The sequence below is a fragment of the Mus musculus genome, chromosome 4, assembly GCF_000001635.26.
Source record: "Mus musculus strain C57BL/6J chromosome 4, GRCm38.p6 C57BL/6J".
NCBI lineage: Eukaryota > Metazoa > Chordata > Mammalia > Rodentia > Muridae > Mus > Mus musculus.
This window is the reverse complement of record NC_000070.6, coordinates 108,765,034-108,783,470: the sequence shown is the minus strand read 5'-3', so window position 1 is coordinate 108,783,470 and position 18,437 is coordinate 108,765,034. Positions and strand designations below refer to the sequence as shown.

The 18,437-nt window shown below is 40.6% G+C and overlaps 1 protein-coding gene across 7 annotated transcripts in view; it reads left to right on the top strand.

The window, feature by feature from the left end:
- Window positions 1–2,201: 2,201 nt before the first annotated feature.
- Zfyve9 (zinc finger, FYVE domain containing 9) overlaps window positions 2,202–18,437 on the top strand; it is a 143,804-nt gene continuing 127,568 nt past the window's right edge. For 3 of the 7 annotated variants that reach the window (XM_006502988.4, XM_006502986.4, XM_030253438.1), the window contains exon 1: window positions 2,202–2,508. In XM_006502988.4, coding sequence (XP_006503051.1) covers window positions 2,427–2,508 — 82 coding nt within the window. In that variant the 5' untranslated portion in view covers window positions 2,202–2,426. Of the gene's footprint in view, window positions 2,509–2,542; window positions 3,019–18,437 lie in introns of those variants that run through there. The other 4 variants (NM_183300.4, NM_001384118.1, NM_001347163.1 and 1 more) reach the window with 3 other exon arrangements.

Sequence of the window (18,437 nt, the reverse complement as noted above, 5' to 3'; positions counted from 1 at the left end):
AAAGAGCAAAGAAAATTCTACTAAAGATGATCCCAAACTTCCATGAAAACAGTCTTACAATATTGATTTTCTAAAGGATGTCAATTCTATAGACATGGAAGTGGGGAATTCTACAGGGGGGGGGCGTTAAGCTATACTTTAAAGTCATCGGAGAGTGGTGGAAATCAATGCAAACAGAAAGTGGCAGAATCAAGACAACTGACTTCGAGTTGAAGTGGTTTGAAACAGAAAGAGATCTTAGGCAGAAGAAAGGAGGCAGGTGAGAGATAGGTCAGGAGCTGAGAGTAAGATGAGGAAGCAGGAGGGGAAACAGTCTTGGATGAAATGGGAGCAGACAAAAGGAGACCTACTGTGGGTGCATGCATGCCTCCTGGGTAGTTGGTTCTCTCCTTCTATCTTGGGGTTCCAGAGATAAAACTCAGATCACTAGGTGTGGCCCTTTACCCACTGAGCCATCTGGCCAGCATATGACAGAACGATTTTAAGCAAGTTACTATCAAGCAGCTTCCCTCAGCAAGAGTTTGAATAGAAGGGAAGAACGTGTGAGGCAAGAAGAAACTGGTCCTGGGAACAAATGAATCATCTTCATGCTGTAGCTACACCCTAGACGTCCTGATTATTCACAAACAAATGTAGGTTTTCTGCAGTGGCAGTGAGCTTGGATTGGAAAGGACAGTGCCAATGTCATGTCAGGGAGCCAAACTGATGGAAATTAAAGGGCCCATGCTAAAGCACAAATGGTATCAATAGCAACTCACTCTAACAGTGTTCTCTTGTTACTGTAGAAAAGACTGCTATCAGACAGGAGACCCTAGGTTATAGGGACTCCTTGCGGCTTTTCTCTCGGTTGGATGCCCCTTGGTGGTGGTGCCGAAGTACTGAGTTCTTAGAGATGCTGTGAGGATGAATCACCATTTCCTCCGAGCTGGTTTCTGTCGTTACAAAAAGGGGATAGTGATTGTGTGTGTGTGTGTGTGTGTGTGTGTGTGTGTGTGTGTGTGTAATGTGACTCAGAGATAAGTGGCAAAGGCAGACTTGGGACTGTACAGGAACAGCTTTCATTGATGAGAAAAGAACTGCTAGGTTATATTTTTCTCTGGGTGGCTGCTCAATTATTACTTGAACAGCTCCTGGACTCCTTATGTAATTTCCCCATGTCTTGTTACTATTATCCCATAATCTAAGGTAAGGCAAGATTGCTTATAATATTTTATAATATTTTCATGCAGGAAAAATGTGCTGGTTCTATTTTGATATCTGCTGTGCTGTAGAATGTCAAAGGATCCAGTGTACTAGGTTCTCCTCTTCAGAGGAGGATGTTACATAAATGCACGAGTGAAATTCAGGGAAATTTCACTTAGACCAGGATGATGAGAATGACCTTTTGATAGGAACACACACACACACACACACACACACACACACACACACACGCGCACACGCACACACACACACACACACACACACACAGACACACACGAGCGGGGTTGGGGAGTGTGGTGGGATAAACACACACAGATGGGCACAATCTCCAGATTAAGAATGACTAAGTAAGTGTTAGGGTGTTCTGGAATTAACAAAAATTGGAACTATAGGCCCGTCCTTCCATCCCCAACCTTCACAACCAGCTAGGCAGGCAGGAGAAAACAGAGGTTCAAAAATATTACATAACTTGCCAGGGTCATAAAACTCTACATGATGTAACTGGAACCAGTGGCATCAGGATCTGCCTGACACCAAAGTCCTTGCTTGTTCCAGTATAGCTCCCAGAAACAAAACCAACCAACCAACCAACCAAACAAACACAGTATTTGGGAATTTGAGGGACCAGGGGATTTAAAATTTTTTTTTTCTTTTTCCTATTTCCCTTCTGACAGTCTTTAGTTGTGACGTTATGTTAGCATCCTAGAGGCTGGGCAAGATCAAACAGGAGGCATTTGTAAACAAAATGACTGCATAGCCTTTAATATAACCACAACAATTTCCTTCTTTCAGAGTTTTTATCTAGGATTTGATAAGGGGTGGGTGACCCAGAAGTGGTAGAGGTGGTGGCCAGGGTTAAGTTAGTAAAAGGATGAGTCTTTTCTTACCTTTAAGTTGTTTATCGGTTTCAGGACAACCCGTTGGTTATTCTCTTCTCTTTGTCAGCGTTTTTTAAATTTTGTTTTGTTTTGTTTGTTTGTTTTTTGTTTTCTCCCCCCTACTTTGTAGGTAAGGATAGGGTTTAAGGAATTCTATAGCACATTTCTGTAGTGAATCTGCACAGTAGCTCCAAAAAAGTTGAGGTCAAAGATGATTCCTTTATCTGCTTTGGGAAGGGATTGTGCATGTGCTTAGGAAAAGAAAAAAGGGATTTGTTCTGGGTCACGCTCCTTTCATACTGACGCACTGAGGGAATTAAAAGGGACCCCCTGTCTCCACGAGAAATGAACCGAGATTCCCTCACATTCCCGCTCTCGGAGACGAGTGACGAAAGCATTCACATACCTTCTTGGAGGGAAGAAAAAGGTGCTGGGGTCTGACGGGGGTGGGGTGTGGGGGGAGCCGACAGCTTCCGGCTCCCGGGAAGCCGCGTCAGGGGCGGGCCACGGGCCGCGGGCGGCGCAGGGCGCACGGGGCCCCGCCACCCCCAGGCCGCGCTGCCTCGCGTTCCCTGCCGCTCGTGCCCGGTGCGGCCGCCGCAGTCCCGGCGCCGTAGCGGGACGTGGGGTCCAGGGGGCGCTGTGGCCCAGCGGCGCGGGCGGCTGAAGCGGCCACCGCGGCGGCGCCCGAGGCTTCGCCGAGCCCGTCTGCCTGCATCGCCTCGGTTGTCCCGCCGTAAGCTGCGCCCCCGGCCGCGCTCGGCCGCGCTCGGCCGCGCTTTCCCGGACCCGCGTGGCTGAGGCGGCTGGAGGGGCGCTGGGCCTCAGTCCCGGCCGCTGAGACCGCAGCCCCCTCAGGAGTGCGAGGCTTCGCGGCGGAGCCCCGCTGAGGACGAGGCTCTCGGCTGAGTGACGACCCCCGGGCCATGGAGAGGCGGTGAGTGTGGCGCGCTGCGGTTCGGGGCTCGTCTGCTTGCGCCGCCCAGGGGTCCTGGCGCCAGCTATTGGGCCGGGCGGACGGAGCGTCCTGCCAGTGCGGCCGCCGCGGGCACCCCGGAGCTCTGGGGCCTCGGCCCTTTCTCCGTGGGTCCCCGGGAGATTGAAGGCGTGCGGGGGGCGACTAGGCCCCGAGTCGCCGGGAAGCCCTTAGCCGGGCCTGGGTTCCGGCGCGGCCGGGTACGTGAAGATCGGGCTGGCGGCCGCACCGGTGCCCTTCGCGTTTGTCCCGGGCGGGGCCGAGCGTGCCTTCCTTCCCAGGGCCCTTCGAGCACATCCCGGAGGGAGGCAGAGGACGCTTGTTTGCAAACAGCTTTGGCTTGCCTGCTCCGCGTACTGAGTCCTGCGGAGCCACCCCCTGGGTGGGGAGTGGTGAGTATTGAGGTGCAGAGAGTGCGGGGCACTCGGAGCCCCTGGTACTCCAGGAGTAGCATTCACGCCTCCCTTGCTGGAGACACAGCCTTTTGCGTCCTTTTTTGAGGTGAAATTTCATCACCTGCCGCTAGCTCATCCTTTCCTCCTTATGTTACATCTTGTCTCTGAGCGAGGTCTGCTTTGGAGAAAGCCCCATCCCATCTTTGCTATGCTAAGTTTCCTAGCTACTCACAGTTAAAAAAAGAAAAAAAAAATCTTTTAGGAAGATGTCTTTTCCACCTTTAGAGAGACAGGAAATGTTTTAATGCCCCAGTCCTTGGTACAAAAATGTTTTACTCAAATAGAGAACGGATGGCAAGAAGATTTTAAATCATACTAATTACCCTAATTGCAAGGACATGCCGAAAATGGGATATAAACTCAGTTGTACAAGAAAAATGATTTGTTTTGTTCTGGTAAGGATGTAAAAAAAAGTTAGTGATTGTAGTTTGACATTACACGTCAGATATTGGGTGCTTCTTGTTTATGATAAATGTGATTACAGGTTATTCTCATTTTTCTACTATATAGGACTTATATGTACATCTAGAACGTCAATGCATGAAAATATGTATATATAGTAGAAAATTTGGATACGCAGAGAGGTACTATATTGGCTTTCAATATGTACTTAATAACTGGAGAGAGATTACTAGTAATGTCATATGTTTTGATGGTCATTCAAAGTTTACAGTGAGAGTGTACTGATTTATAAAATTATTATTATATTTTGGAATTAAATTAAGAATGCCTGACTGGTCCACTTTACAGCCAGACATTTGTTTAAAATTTATAAAATATGTTACTAATTATCAGAGTTAGAGCCATCAGTTAATATGCATAGTTACCTGTAAGACTCCTGACTTAACCTTCCTACAGAGCGTGGGAATCTCCTGAGGTCTAAGGGGGTCATCATGTTGATGAATTTTGAGGACCCATTGTGTTAGTGTTGTAGCCTTGCCTTTGTCAGATCTTGTGTAAGCATTTTTAACTGTAAAACATTGGCTTGATTAGTATGTTGGTTAACTTAGGTTTTAAAAGTCGAATTCTTTTCTCAGTGTGTCTCTAAAGACCAATGTTAGAATTGGGGGTACTGATTAAAATATTCTATTCCTGGTCCCCTAAATCAGAATTGTAGGTATAACTCGAAGATCTTGATTTTTTTAAATCAACCTTCCTGATTCTTAGTACTACTAAATTTGGACATAATTGATAAAAGAGATTCGCTTAGGTGGACACAATTGTCCTCTCTCTAGCAAAACTATTACTCTTAAGTGGCTTACAGATGGTCTTCATAGCAACAGATAATGGTTTTGTAATGCAGATAGAAAAACAGCTGTTTCAGTCAACAAACATGGTAAGCCTTTGGTGGGAATGTTAAGGAAAACTATCTGGTTATTCATCTTGGCAATGAATAAATGTCAATATTGTCTGTAAAATGCTGTTAGGTATTTAGAAGGCTTTTAGAAGACAGCATACAAAAAGTATTGTATAAATTTTTAAAATATAATTTTAGGTGATAATAATATCAGGTTCTGTTTTAGGTGTTCTGGGAAATACAAAAATGACCAAGGTTTCTGCTAGCAATTAGCTAATTGTGGAAGCAGGACAAGTTTAATTAACTGTTACATGGCTGGGTCAGAAAAGTGTTGTAACTGAGTGAAATGAGGTAGATCTCTGCTTAGGGCTTCTGTGTCTCATCCAGGATCTTGCCCTTCAAGATGCATCCCTAAGGAATGGGAGGTCACTCTAGAAGAGGACTTGCTTAGAATGTGTAAGCCCCCCAGTTTAATTCTCAGAATTGAGAAAAAAATCATATGGAATGTTCCTTTATTTTCCAATTCCTGATTCAATGTTTTCTTTAAAGAAAGAGTAGCATGTGTCGCTTGGGAAGTACTAGTTTTATATTAACTCCCTAGTGAAGAAAGAACAAGTGAATGAGTAGGGATGAACTCATTCCTTCCTCTGCTGCTAAGCTGCCACTTTTATTCCATTCACTGAAGTTTATTTGGCTCCTCTTATGTGCTGGCCACAGACTGGTGGTTGCAAAGTACAAAGCTTGATTAAAAGATAATTGCCTAGATTTTAGTTTAAGTTCTTTTGTTTCTAGGGGTGGTATATACATGCTTTATGATTATTGATTGCATTGCATGCTGTGGTACAGAGTGTGGAGTCAGATGTGAGGAGCAATGAGATACTTAGGCTCTGAGTTTCTTATACTTTCTTGTAGTAATGGTAGCCCTTCCAGGGAAGTGGGCCGTTTGTTTCTGTGAGGTGCAAGTGATCATAGACAGGAAAGAGAAATGGTCATGCCCACTTTTCCTTTTGGAGAAAAGAAAAATAAAAGCCAGAGCGTGTGTACACTGTGTACTTATAGCTTGTCTTCTTGCTTTTCTTTGTTTCTTTCTTTTTTTAAGATTTATTTATTTTTATATATATGATGAGTACACTGTAGCTGTCTTCAGACACACCAGAAGAGGGCACCAGACCCCATTACAGATGGTTGTTAGCCACCATGTGGTTGCTGGGAATTGAATTCAGGACCTCTATCCAGTGCCCCTTTTCTTTCTTTCTTTCTTTCTTTCTTTCTTTCTTTCTTTCTTTCTTTCTTTCTTTCATTCTTTCATTCTTTCATTCTTTCATTCTTTCGACTAGTTCTACTTTTGGATTTTTGAAAAAAATTTGATGGGAAAATTTTTATTGTAATGTGCACATATTTTTCATTTCCTCTTTAACTAAACCAATATTCTCTATGCCTGGGATAGACGTGTTACTTTACTTCCAGCTTTACATTGGTCTTCACTTTCACTTCATTTTTGTATATTTGCCCTGCAGTGTGTGAATTAGTATATAGAGTGACATTCTTGGTATGTACTTATCGTTGGAAAATACCGAGTTGCAGATGCTGGACAAAAATACTTCATGTACTTTAGTTTAAGAACTGAAGAGTACTACTCAAAACATAGACTTTTCCTTATAATCTATAGTGATGAGAATCAAAGTTCTTTGTTTTTTTTTTTTTTTAAGATTTACTTATCTATATGACTGCTCTATTTGTATGTATGCCTTCATGACAGAAGAGGGCGTCAGAACCCATTATAGATGGTTGTGAGTCACCAAATGGTTGGTGGAAATTGAACTCGGGACCTCTGGAAGAGCAGCCAGTGAGCCATCTGCTCACTGAGCCATTTCTCCAGTCCCAAGTTACAAGAATCAGAGTTCTTATAACTTACATACATATACATTTATATGTGTATGTGTTTGTGTGTGTGTATATATACACATACATATGTGTCTTATAACCTTGATCAGTCTTGTTTACACTCTTTTAAGTCTTTATTCGTCTATAAAATAAAGCTAATAGTATACATTTTATAGGATTATTGTGAGGATTAAGTAAATCAGAGCTTGTTCTATATATAAATAAGCATTACTCTAGAAATGGAAAGTATATTTCTTTGAGTTTTGAGAAAGTTTAAAAGATTATTCATTATTCAGTTTTCTGCTAAAAAATAAAGCTAGCATGACCGATTGCAAAGATTGCCAAATTAAGGATGAGACAAGTTTACAGAATTAGTATTTTGATTATATAGTTAATAGAATGTCTCATGCTTCATCATAAATTTTATTTAATGAAATACTTTGAAATTGTTATTTATAAGTTCTCCATTTTATAAATTAGGTAGTGCTTTAATTTTTTTTTCTTTCTTTCTGTAAGGTCTGATGTGCCCTGAGCTAGCCTAGAACTTTCTGTAAGGTCTGATGTAGCCTGGGCTAGCCTAGAACTTGTGATGGTAGCTGGGGATGATCCTGAACTTCGATCTCTCATTCTACTTCCCAAGTGAGGGGATCATAGCCAAGAACCACTGTGCCTTGCTGAATTTATTTTAAATAGTCCAACTAAGAGACCTGAAGTATTGTAAAAATTTGAACAGTATGTATATTTGTATTTATACCTTTCAGAACTTTTTGGAAAATAAGGTAAAGATAAAAATCTCTAAAGGTATTCAAAGTCAAGAAACAGTTTTTGTTACACAAGGGAAAAATAATTTAATGTACATTGATAGGAATCTTTAAGCAATGAAGATTGCTTCCACAACATTAACTGTAAAGACTTTAAACTACAAATGAATAGTACATATATTTCAGCCAAATTTAGAATATTAGGGAAGGGTCTATTTTTATGGTCTATGTCTTGATACAAATTAATGTATACATAATTTACCCATCTAAACTATAAACTTTAGTGGCTTTTACTATAGTCATAGAGCTGTATAAATGTTGGTATTATCTAATTTGGAACATTTTTATCACTTCAAACTGGTATCTATTAGCAGTCACTCCCAATATCTTTCTAATTCCCCCAGCCCTGGACAAACACTAATGTGTTTCTGTTCTAGAGACTTTCTTATCAATTCTGAACACTTGATATAATAGAATCATATGATGTGATTGGTTTATATCAGTATAATTACATTTTCAGGACTCAATAATAATGAATCTATAGCTTATTTCTTACTATTGTTCAATCATATTCTGTTGTATACGTATATACCACATTTCATTTATTATTCAGAAATTTGGTATAGTTTTTTGGCTGTTAGGAATAATGCTAAGAGACTTCTTATACAGATTGTTGTGTGCATGTATACTTTTATTGCCGCTGGGATACACATAGGAGTGGAGTTGTTTAGTCAATTTAACCTTTTGAGGAACAGCCTGGCTGACTAAGTGGCTGCAACATTTTATGTTCTTACCAGCAAATGTGTGAGGGTTCTAATTTCTTCACATCTTTACTAACTCTTCTTTGTTACCTGCCTTTTGATTATAACCACCTGAGTAAGTGTAAGGTGGGAAAGGTAAGGCTTTATTTCCTATTCATAACTTGTTTACAGTCATTAGGTAAATTGTTGAAGCTTTTATTTGGAGACAAATTATGAGATTTGATGATAAGAAATGTTTTTGGCTTGAGGATAAAAACTGTACACTTTTAATGAGCTCATTAAGTGGAACTGGTTAATCATATTGGGTGGTAGTGGGGGTGGGACACCAGAATTAAAAAAATTTTTTTTAAAGATTTATTTATTATTATATGTAAGTACACTGTAGCTATCTTCAGACACACCAGAAGAGGGCATCAGATCTCATTACAGATGGATGTGAGCCACCATGTGGTTGCTGGGATTTGAACTTAGGACCGAGGGAAGAGCAGTCAGTGCTCTTAACCACTGAGCCATCTCTTCAGCCCTAAATTTTTTTTTTTCCCCCGAGATAGGGCTTCTCTGTATAGCCCTGGCTGTCCTGGAACTCACTCTGTAGACCAGGCTGGCCTCCTAAAATTTTTTTATTAGATATTTTCTTTATTTACATTTCAAATGTTATCCCTTTTCCTGGTTTCCCCTCTGAAAACCTCCTATCCCATCCCCCAGAATATTACACTGTAGCTCATGCTGGCCAGTCTGGGATATGTAGTGAGATACTATCTTAAACCAAACCAAACCAAACCAAACCTATTAGTCATTGTTCTTTAGTCTTATGTTTAGAATTTTGTTCTATATTTTATTCTGCATTCAAGGTATTAAAACTTTTCTATGAGTTTTTTTTTGGGGGGATATAGTTTAACAATAAAGATTTGGCTAATATTTTTAAAGTTTTTTTTTTTTAAACAAGTTAGGAAATACTGCAGGGCACCATTGTTTCAGCATCAAAGTACAAGTTTGGAATTTTTATTATGCACCATACATACTATTTTTCCATTGTAAAATTACTTTGGGAGAGCTTGGTAAGATGACACAAGCCTGTAATCCCAGGCTGATACAGGAGGATCATGAGTCTGACATATTCCAGGTCTACATAGTGAGTCCCTATTTCAGGAAGCTAAGGGCTAGCGAGGCAGCTCAGTGGTATAGTGCTTTTCCAGTATGTGCAAGGCCCTGGTGTGATTCCTAGCACTGAAAAGAAATCACTTTAGAACACTGTTGCAGAGTTTGAACTGAGTAAAAAGACTAGTACTGCTCTTTAGTAGCTTTGCGTGCCAAAGTTCCATGTAAAGTTATAAAAACTAGCATTTCTAGAGTCTTTTTGGTAGGACTCATGAAAAAATTTGAAAATGTTTTTTGGGGGTGTGGGTGTGGGGAATAGGGTCTCACACTGTAGTTAGTGTAGCATGGCCTTGAACTCCTGATCCTTCTTCAGCCTCAGGAATGGTAGGAGTATGGGTGTGAGCCACTAACCCAAGCACAGACATGTGCTTTCTGTGTGTAATATGGTCTGATTCTTATCTAACTTCTCATGGTTAAAGTGGTATTTTTTCTGCTAGTGTTTGTTTTATTAAAATAAGGAATAAAAGTGTTTTATTATATTATTAGTAATATTGTATTCATAGCATAATAGTCTGAGCTAAAATTCACATTACTTTAACACATCTCTTTACATTTATTTATTTATTTATTTGTGTGCAAATGCCTGTAGGTGTACATGTACCATGGTGCATGATTACAGGTCAAAGGCCAGCTTGTAGGAGTTGGTTCTCTCTTTATACCATGTAGGAGCCAGTCATAAAACTCAGGTCTTCAGGCTTGGCAGCAGGTGACTTTACCCACTGAGCTATCTCACTATACCTTTTTTGGTTTATTTTGCTTTTGAGACAGAGTCTCAAATAGCCTTGGACTCAAAATGTAGTTAAAGATAACCTTAACTTCTGATCTTCTTGCCCATACCTTCCAGGTATATCATAGGCATGGGCTTTCTGGGACACCTGGCTCATGCAGTGCTAGGGATCGAGTGGAGGGCTTTGCTTATGTTAGGCAAGCACTCTACCAACTGAACTCCATCTTAGGCTGGAGGTTGAGATTTCTTAACCCTCCTTTCTCCTTTCACAATTTAGTTACAACCTGATCATCACTCGTTCCTGGTTCTATATTTAATTCTTCCAAAATAACATATTTGCGAAGTTTTCCATCTTACATAAGATTTTCTTGCAGTGAGTTATCTTTTTGTTAGGTATATCATTGTATTTTACTTCTAATTATTAGGATGACCTCCGACTATCTGTAGTGTTATTCTCATCCAAGGAGAGTGAGTCTTAGAGAGTTTACTGGTTTTTGTAAACCTAAACTCGTATTTCATGATTCAAACACATATATATTTTTTGATTTTGTAATGAAATACTATTTAATCTTGTGTCTTTTATCTAATAATTTTCCATAATAACATATTTCCAACTAAATACACATTTAGTTAATTAATATAGATGGATATATGCCTTTGAAATATACTGACATATATATAAGTTAGAAAACCTTGTATATATTTTTGGAATTTAATAGTTCATATGCTATATTGAATAGATAAATATCTTACTTGCAGTTATTAGAAAAGTATAATAACTAATTAGGTCTCCGTTCTCTGTTCTGGAGATTAGTTGTAGACTAGATAACAAGGTCCTTTCCACATTAAATAGTCTATTTCTGAAGGTGAATAGTATTTCTAAAGTTGAATGGATGGGTAGCCCCATCCCTCAGCTGGGGGCCATGCCTATCCACTGGATATGGTCTCTACAGGTTCTATCTCCCCTTTGTTGGTTATTTCGGCTAATGTCATCTCCAATGGGTCCTGGGAACCTCTTGCTTCCCTGGCATCTGGGACTTTCTAGTGGCTACCCCCAGTTCCCCATCCCTCACTGCCTCATATTTCTGTTTAATTTTCTGTCTCTTCCCATACCTGATCCTGCCCCCTCTCTCCCTCCTCCTTCTCTCACCCTCCCAGGTCTTTCTCTCCCTCTACCTCCCATGATTATTTTGGTCCCCCTTCTAAGTAGGACTGAAGCATCCACACTTTGGTCTTCATGCTTCTTAAACTTCATATGGTCTGTGAGTTGTATGTGGGTATTCTGAGCTTCTGGACTAATATCCACTTATCACTTATACCATATGTGTTCTTTTGTGTCTGGGTTACCTCACTCAGGATGATATTTTCTAGTTCCATTGATTTACCTGTGAATTTCATGAAATCATTGGTTTTAATAGCTGAGTAATATTCCATTGTGTAAATGTACCACATTTTCTGTATCCATTCTTCCTTTGAGGGACATCTGGGTTGTTTCAGCTTAACTCAGAATTGTTCCTATCTAAAGGAACTGCAGAGACAAAAATGGAGCAGAGACTGAAGGAAAGGCCATTCAGAGACTGCTCCGCTTAGGGATCCATTCCCACCTGCAGGCACCAAACCCTGACACTATTGCTGATGCCAAGAAGCACTTGCTGACAGGAGCCTTGTATGGCCGTCTCCTGAGAACTTCTGCCAGTACCTGACCAATACAGGTGCAGATCCTCACAGCCAACCATCGGACTGAGCCCGGGATCCCAATGAAAGAGTTAAGGGAAGAACTGAAGGAGCTGAAGGGAATAGCAACCCCATAGGAAGAACAACAATATCAACTAACCTGACCACCCACAGCTCCCAGGGACAAAACCACCAACCAAAGAGTACACATGGAGTAACCCATGGCTCCAGCTACTTATGTAGTAGAGGATTGCTTTATCTGGCATCAATGGGACGAGAGGCCCTTGGTCCTGTAGAAGCTGGATACTCCAGCGTAAGGGGGACAGTAGAGCAGTGAAGCGGGAATGGGGGGTAGGAGCACCTTCATAGAGGCAAAGGGGAGCGGGGATGAGATAGGGGATTTGCAGAGGGGGAACTGGGAAGGGGACAGCATTTGAAATATAAATAAATAAAATAACCAATTAAAAAAAAATAAAGGTGAATGGAATGAAAGATGGCGTTAAATGACCTGATTCAAGGCTATGGAGATGAGCTGACATAGGGGAAGTAAAGGATTGGGAATGGTAGGCAGCGGTGGTGACTGAGAAAAATGCAAGTTCAAAACAAAGGAATTGTAATTTGTATTTTATTTTATTTTATTTTATTGTTATTATTTTTTCTTTTTTCTTCGAGACAGGGTTTCTCTGTATAGCCCTGGCTGTCCTGGAACTCACTTTGTAGACCAGGCTGGCCTCGAGCTCAGAAATCCACTTGCCTCTGCCTCCCAAGTGCTGGGATTAAAGGCGTGCGCCACCACCCCGGCTTAACAAGTTTTTCTTATAATTGATAAATCAGTATATATCTGAATAAAAATCTTATAACTCTGAACATTCATTTGTGGCTGAGGCCTCTTCTGTCTCTAGCTCATATCCTCTTTCTTCTGCTTTTGTCTATGACAGTGTACATGTGTTTGAGAAAATGCATAAAGAGCTGTGTTGTATGAAAATAGGCCATTCAGCATGCTTGAAATAGTGAAAGTTTTCATATTGCTTAGAATATGAGAATTTAGTAATTGAACTCTGTCCTTGTTACAGGTGTATAAAGTTTGTTTATAAAGAAAAGGAGGACATGTACTGCATTTGAAAAGGATGAAATATGTTTTTATAACAAGGTTTATATAGCCTTCCCACTCTTAATGTGTTAGAGAGAGTAATATTGATAGAAATAGACAGACGATGGTTTGGGAAACTGGGAAGTTAACTTTTTTTTTTCTTGTTAGCTTTTTAGATGCCTTGGTTAATTGAATATTGACTTTGGAAAGAAATTATCCCAGGCTAGAACTGCCTAAGTGTATTCCCTGGGAACAAGGAAATGTTCTCTAATCATGTAAGTTTGGGTTTACAGCATTCTATATTGATCAGGTACAGATTTGTAAAACACATTCGTGTTATTTCAGAGACCGAGGAGAGGCAATGAACTGAAAGTTGTTCAGCCACATGTTATCAGACTTGTCTGGCTGTGGGACAACCAGGCTACTATCTATTCCTTAGAGGGTTAAACAGTGTCACAATTTGAGCCAGCAATTCTATTCATATATATATATCCCAAAGGAAATGGAAGTATATGGGCACATAACAATTGGTATACAAACATTCCTAACATTATTCATAATAGAATCTCATAATTCAGTGAGAGGTGTTAATATACCTTTCACTGACCCAGGTCAACTTTTATCTGTTTTTATAAAGCTTCATTGTCACAGTATTCATGAATATTTGAACTCACAGTTGATAAGCTCTCATTACTTCCCCATTTTGTTGTTTATTGCTCATTACTAGGAAATTTTCTTTTATATTTAGGAAAACATCTGCTTTTCTCTAGTGTATATCCTTTTGTTTTATTTTCTGAAACTATGCAGAATAAATCATTACTCTTTTAACCTCTAAAGATGTCAAAATAATATCTCATCTCCTAGCATGGTAATTCAAAACACAGGCTCAGAAATTGGATTCAGTTATATTAGTTTTATGGTGTTTTGTTGGGCAGGTTAACACTTTTCCATGCCAGAGCTTTCCCACCTGTAAAATAGGACTAGCAGTAATACTTCAGTGAGTTATGGCATGATCCACCCTATGTAATTGTAGCCAGTCTTTGGTACTTTGTGGGTTCTTTTTTTCCTACCCTTTATTCACTCCCCCTCCCCCTAGGTTTCACTCCCTATCACTAGATAGGAGAGGAAAAGGACAGAGGGGAAGAAAGAGAGAGAGAGAGAGGGAGAGAGAGAGAGAGAGAGAGAGGGAGGGAGGGAGGGAGGGAGGGAGGGAGAGAGAGATAGAGAGAGAGAGAGAGAGAGAGAGAAAGAAAGAAAGAGAGAGAGAGAGGGAGAAAGAGGAGAGAAGAGGAGAGAGACCTCTTCAAATTTAATTCCTTTCCCTTTGTTTTTTCTTTGAACATAACTAACTACTAACAAGCCCCAACCAACAACCACCCACCCTGTCTCTCTGGACCCTAGCATTTATATAGCCTCTGAAAAATTCCCAGAATTCCAAGCACTGCAGAAACCACACCTCTGCTAGAGCACAAGGCAAATCATAGATGCTGCAGACAGTCCAAATCAGCTCCATATCCCTACACCTGGGATTAAAACAAACCATATTCTTATAATATTTCTGTGTGTTCCAAGAAACCTTAATTCCAAATTGTCACTATGTGTAATAAGATAGGTTCCTTTAAAAAAGCAGGCACTGGAGTGGATTTGGTAGTATAAAAAGAAATTAGGGGGAGGAGGAATGTAAGGGAAAGGAGAAGGACCTGTCTTTTATACAAATTGCCAGAATATTACACTATGAAGGAGTGGATAGATTCTACTACCCTCCTCATGGTTAGGCACTGTTTAGGAACTGCCCTTGACAAGGATAGCCTCTATTGTGAAATTCAAACCTGCTGCAGTTGGAGGATGTTAGCTAACTATACTCCTTGCTCCTGCATGGCAGTTGGCTCTTTGAAAGAAGATCTGAGTAAATGCTGAACTAATTCATGTATGTAAACACTGAGAGCTGCATCTCTAGCCTCCATGGACTCCTCCTAGTGGGAGGGGTAGAGGGAAGTTGTCTTAGGTTTCAGTACTCATTGCTGTAACTGATCTTGGTCTATAATAATTTTCATTGCCTCCTCTGCTATTCAGTTTAAATACAGAGCCCTTACTCTCAGCTGTCATTTTTTCTAGTCTTGGCTGCTTATAAGTAGTATAACCCAAAGTTTTATTTTTGAGGGGTCGGAGAGCCATATCTTCTCAGGTAGGAGTTGCTACATTTGTCAATTCATAAATAAAGTTAGGCAGGAGATTATACAGTTGTCACTTTACTGAGTAAGTTCTGTGACTATCTCTTCTTGTTTTTATTATGTAACTGTAGCTATACTTCCTGCTGAACTGAGGATTAACTAAGGCAGCAGAGATTGTTACTCTTCCTTTGTCTCTTGAATACAAGGAGTCCCAGTTGTAAGTTGTAGTTAATTGCAGTCTTCCATGTGTCTCTTAGTTTGCTTTCTATTGTGACAAAACACTGATCAAAACTAAAGGGGACAAAGGGGCTTATTTGGCTTACTGCTTATAGTCTATCATTGAGGAAAGCTAAGGCAGGAAATAGAGTCAAACAGAGACCATGAAGGGTAGTGTTTTCTGGATTGTTCCTCTTGGCTTGTTCAGTTTACCTTCTTACACACTCCAGGACTACCTGCCCAGTGATGACACTGCCTTTAGTAGAATGGACCCTTCCACACTAATCATTAATAAAGAAAAGTGCCACAGGCTTGCCTACAGGCCAGTCTGATGGGGGCATGGTTCTTTTTTTTCTTGAGACAGGGTTTCTCTGTGTAGCCCTGGCTGTCCTGGAACTCACTTTGTAGACCAGGCTGGCCTTGAACTCAGAAATCTGCCTGCCTGTGCCTCCCTTTTTCTTCTCAGATGACTCTAGTTTGTGTCAAGTTGACTAAAAAAAAAAACTAGCTGGTCTCCTAGCAAGGAAAGAATGCCACTTTTGGCAGGAGACTCTCTAATTCTGTGGAGCTCAGCATTGCATAAATGAAAAGCACAAAGTTTTTTAGTGGATCACTGGAAATTATGATGGCGGGAGTGTTTCTTCTTCCACCTGTTTCAAAGACCATGTGATTCTACTAATGGCAATACAGCTCTGAATTAATTTACTTACCATGTACTAGAGCAATGGTTCCTAACCTGTAGATTGCGTCCTCTTGGGGGAAATGAATAACCTCTTCCCAGGGATGGATATCACTTATTTACATTACAATTCATAACAGTAACAAAATTACAGTTATGATGTAGCAACTAAGTAATCTTCTTTTAGGGGTCACCACAGCATGAGGAACTGTATTAGAGGATTCAGCATTGGGAAGGTTGAGAACCGTTGTGCTAGAGGATCTTACACGTTCTTACTTCTGAGCTGGTATTTCAGCTGTGTTTTCAGTAGGACATCCAGTAATCTGCTAGTATGGGACTTTCTCTTTCTTGGGTTATGATTTTGTTTTGTATTGAGACAGGGTCTTACTGTGCAGCTCTGGGTATCCTAGAACTTTCTATGTAGACCAAGCAGACCTTGAACTCACAGGGATTTCTCTGCTTCTGCCTCTGCCTCCCAAGTTTCTGCTCCCCAATTACTTCTAATGGAGATTAAATTTTACCACGTGGCGCTTTAGGGAGTATGCTTAGATCATATCCAAACCAGAGTAGGTAGTGTAAGTCCTATGGAGTGGTGTTAGTTTGGGCTTTTACTGTTGGAAAAGGCAAATCCATACCAGTAATAATTGTGTTCCTGTGAGATTTAATCACTGGTTGACATGGTTATTTGTTGTTGTTGTTGTTGTTATTGTGTTGTCATCTAGACACAAGAGAGTCATCTAGGAAGAGAATATCTTAATTAAGAAAGTACATCTCTCAGACTGACAGGTCTGGGGCATTTTATTGATTAATGATTGATGTGGAGGGGCCCAGCCCACCTTAGGTGGTATGTCCCTGGACAGGTGGTTACAGGTTATATAAGAAAGTAGGCTGATAAAGCCATGGGAGCAAGCCAGACAGTCTTTCTCCATGGTTTCTGCTTCAGTTTTTGCTTCCAGACTTTTGCCCCGACTTCTTTTCATGGTGGAACTGTAAGCTGTAAGGTAGAACAAACTCTTCTCCAAGCATTAGAAACCAAACTGACACCAGTACTTCTGAGTTAGGTAGTCAGCCTGCCACCTAATAGCTTGTTGATTCAAGTTTAGTGCTATATTGGGAGCTTGGCAATATTTAGAATTGGGTGTGGTAAATGACCCATAGTTTTTTCTCTTTCCCCACCTCTATTTATGCCATAGTGACCTGTTCAATCATGTCTTCATCATGCCAGTTCTGAGGTGGCATATGTCAATTGAATAATTTTGTACATTTGGTGGTTCAGTGGCTCTTCTGCAGAAACTGGATGCTTTCTGGTGAGCACAACACAGGAAACAGATTTTCATGTTTTGTGCTCAGTTCTTTAAGGTCATTCAATTGTTCCCTTTTCTTAAAGTGTTTCTCTTTCAACCCCTTTAACCAGTTAGCCAGTCTGCTTGCTGTTGTCTATGGGTATGTGTGTCTTATGCCACTTTTCTATCTATAAATTTCATAAGCACATGCATCATTTAAAGCTCTTTTAGGGAGAGAGGTCCCCCCCCCCCCAGTGTCAAGGTCGCCCTTAAGTTTGGCTATACTGAGTCTACTTTTGTCCTCAGCTTACATTCATATACTGATCTTTAGTTTTTTATTTTTGTGTTGATTCTGTAGGGTCCCTAAACAACTGTAGATGTGAGCTGAGAAAGTGCTCAGATAGTGGTGTCTGTCAGGGAAGTCTTGGCTGCCTGCTTACGTAGATTTTGTCTTTTGGTTCTGTTTTATTTCAGTCTTCACTATTACTGTTTCTATCTTAGAGTGGGTTGTTGCTGAGCTCAGATGTACACTAAGTTCATTATGAAAAGTTCTGAACACATGGGGCCCAATGATCAAGCATTCTTTCTTACCAGGATACCAGGAGCTGTTGTACTAGCAGTATGGCTTTCCTATAGAACTCCATCACTAGCATTACTAGTCTACCAATTCATTACTGTTATTTCCTCATGTGTATTTGACAGCTTAGCTGTAGTTCTCAACCTGTGGTTCTCCACCCTTGGTAGGGGAGTCAAACAACCCTTTTACTCGAATTGCCTAAATCCATTGAAAAACACAGATATTTATAACTCATAACAGTAGCAAAATTACAGTTATAAAGTAGCAACAAAAATAGTTTTATGGTTGGGGACATACATAGGGACAACATGAGGAACTGTATTAAAGAGTCTCAGCAATAGGAAGGTTGAGAACCAGTGGCTTAGGGACTGCTTACAGGAAAGCCTAGAATTCTGCAGAGCTGTTTTTCAACCAAAGCTGGTAACCTGTCATGTCACCATATAGGCCACAACACTATCCTTTAGTTGCCTTTAGAATCTGAAGCAGCCCACTGATCTTTGTAGGGGATTGCAAGCAGTAGCAGTTGGATTTGAGGGGGAGCAGTGGTGTGATCCTGACACTGGACTCCTACAATTTCACTGAAATGACAGAACCCTGAACAGTGTCATGCCATGTGTTTGTGAACTCTACATGCATAGATTCGGCTG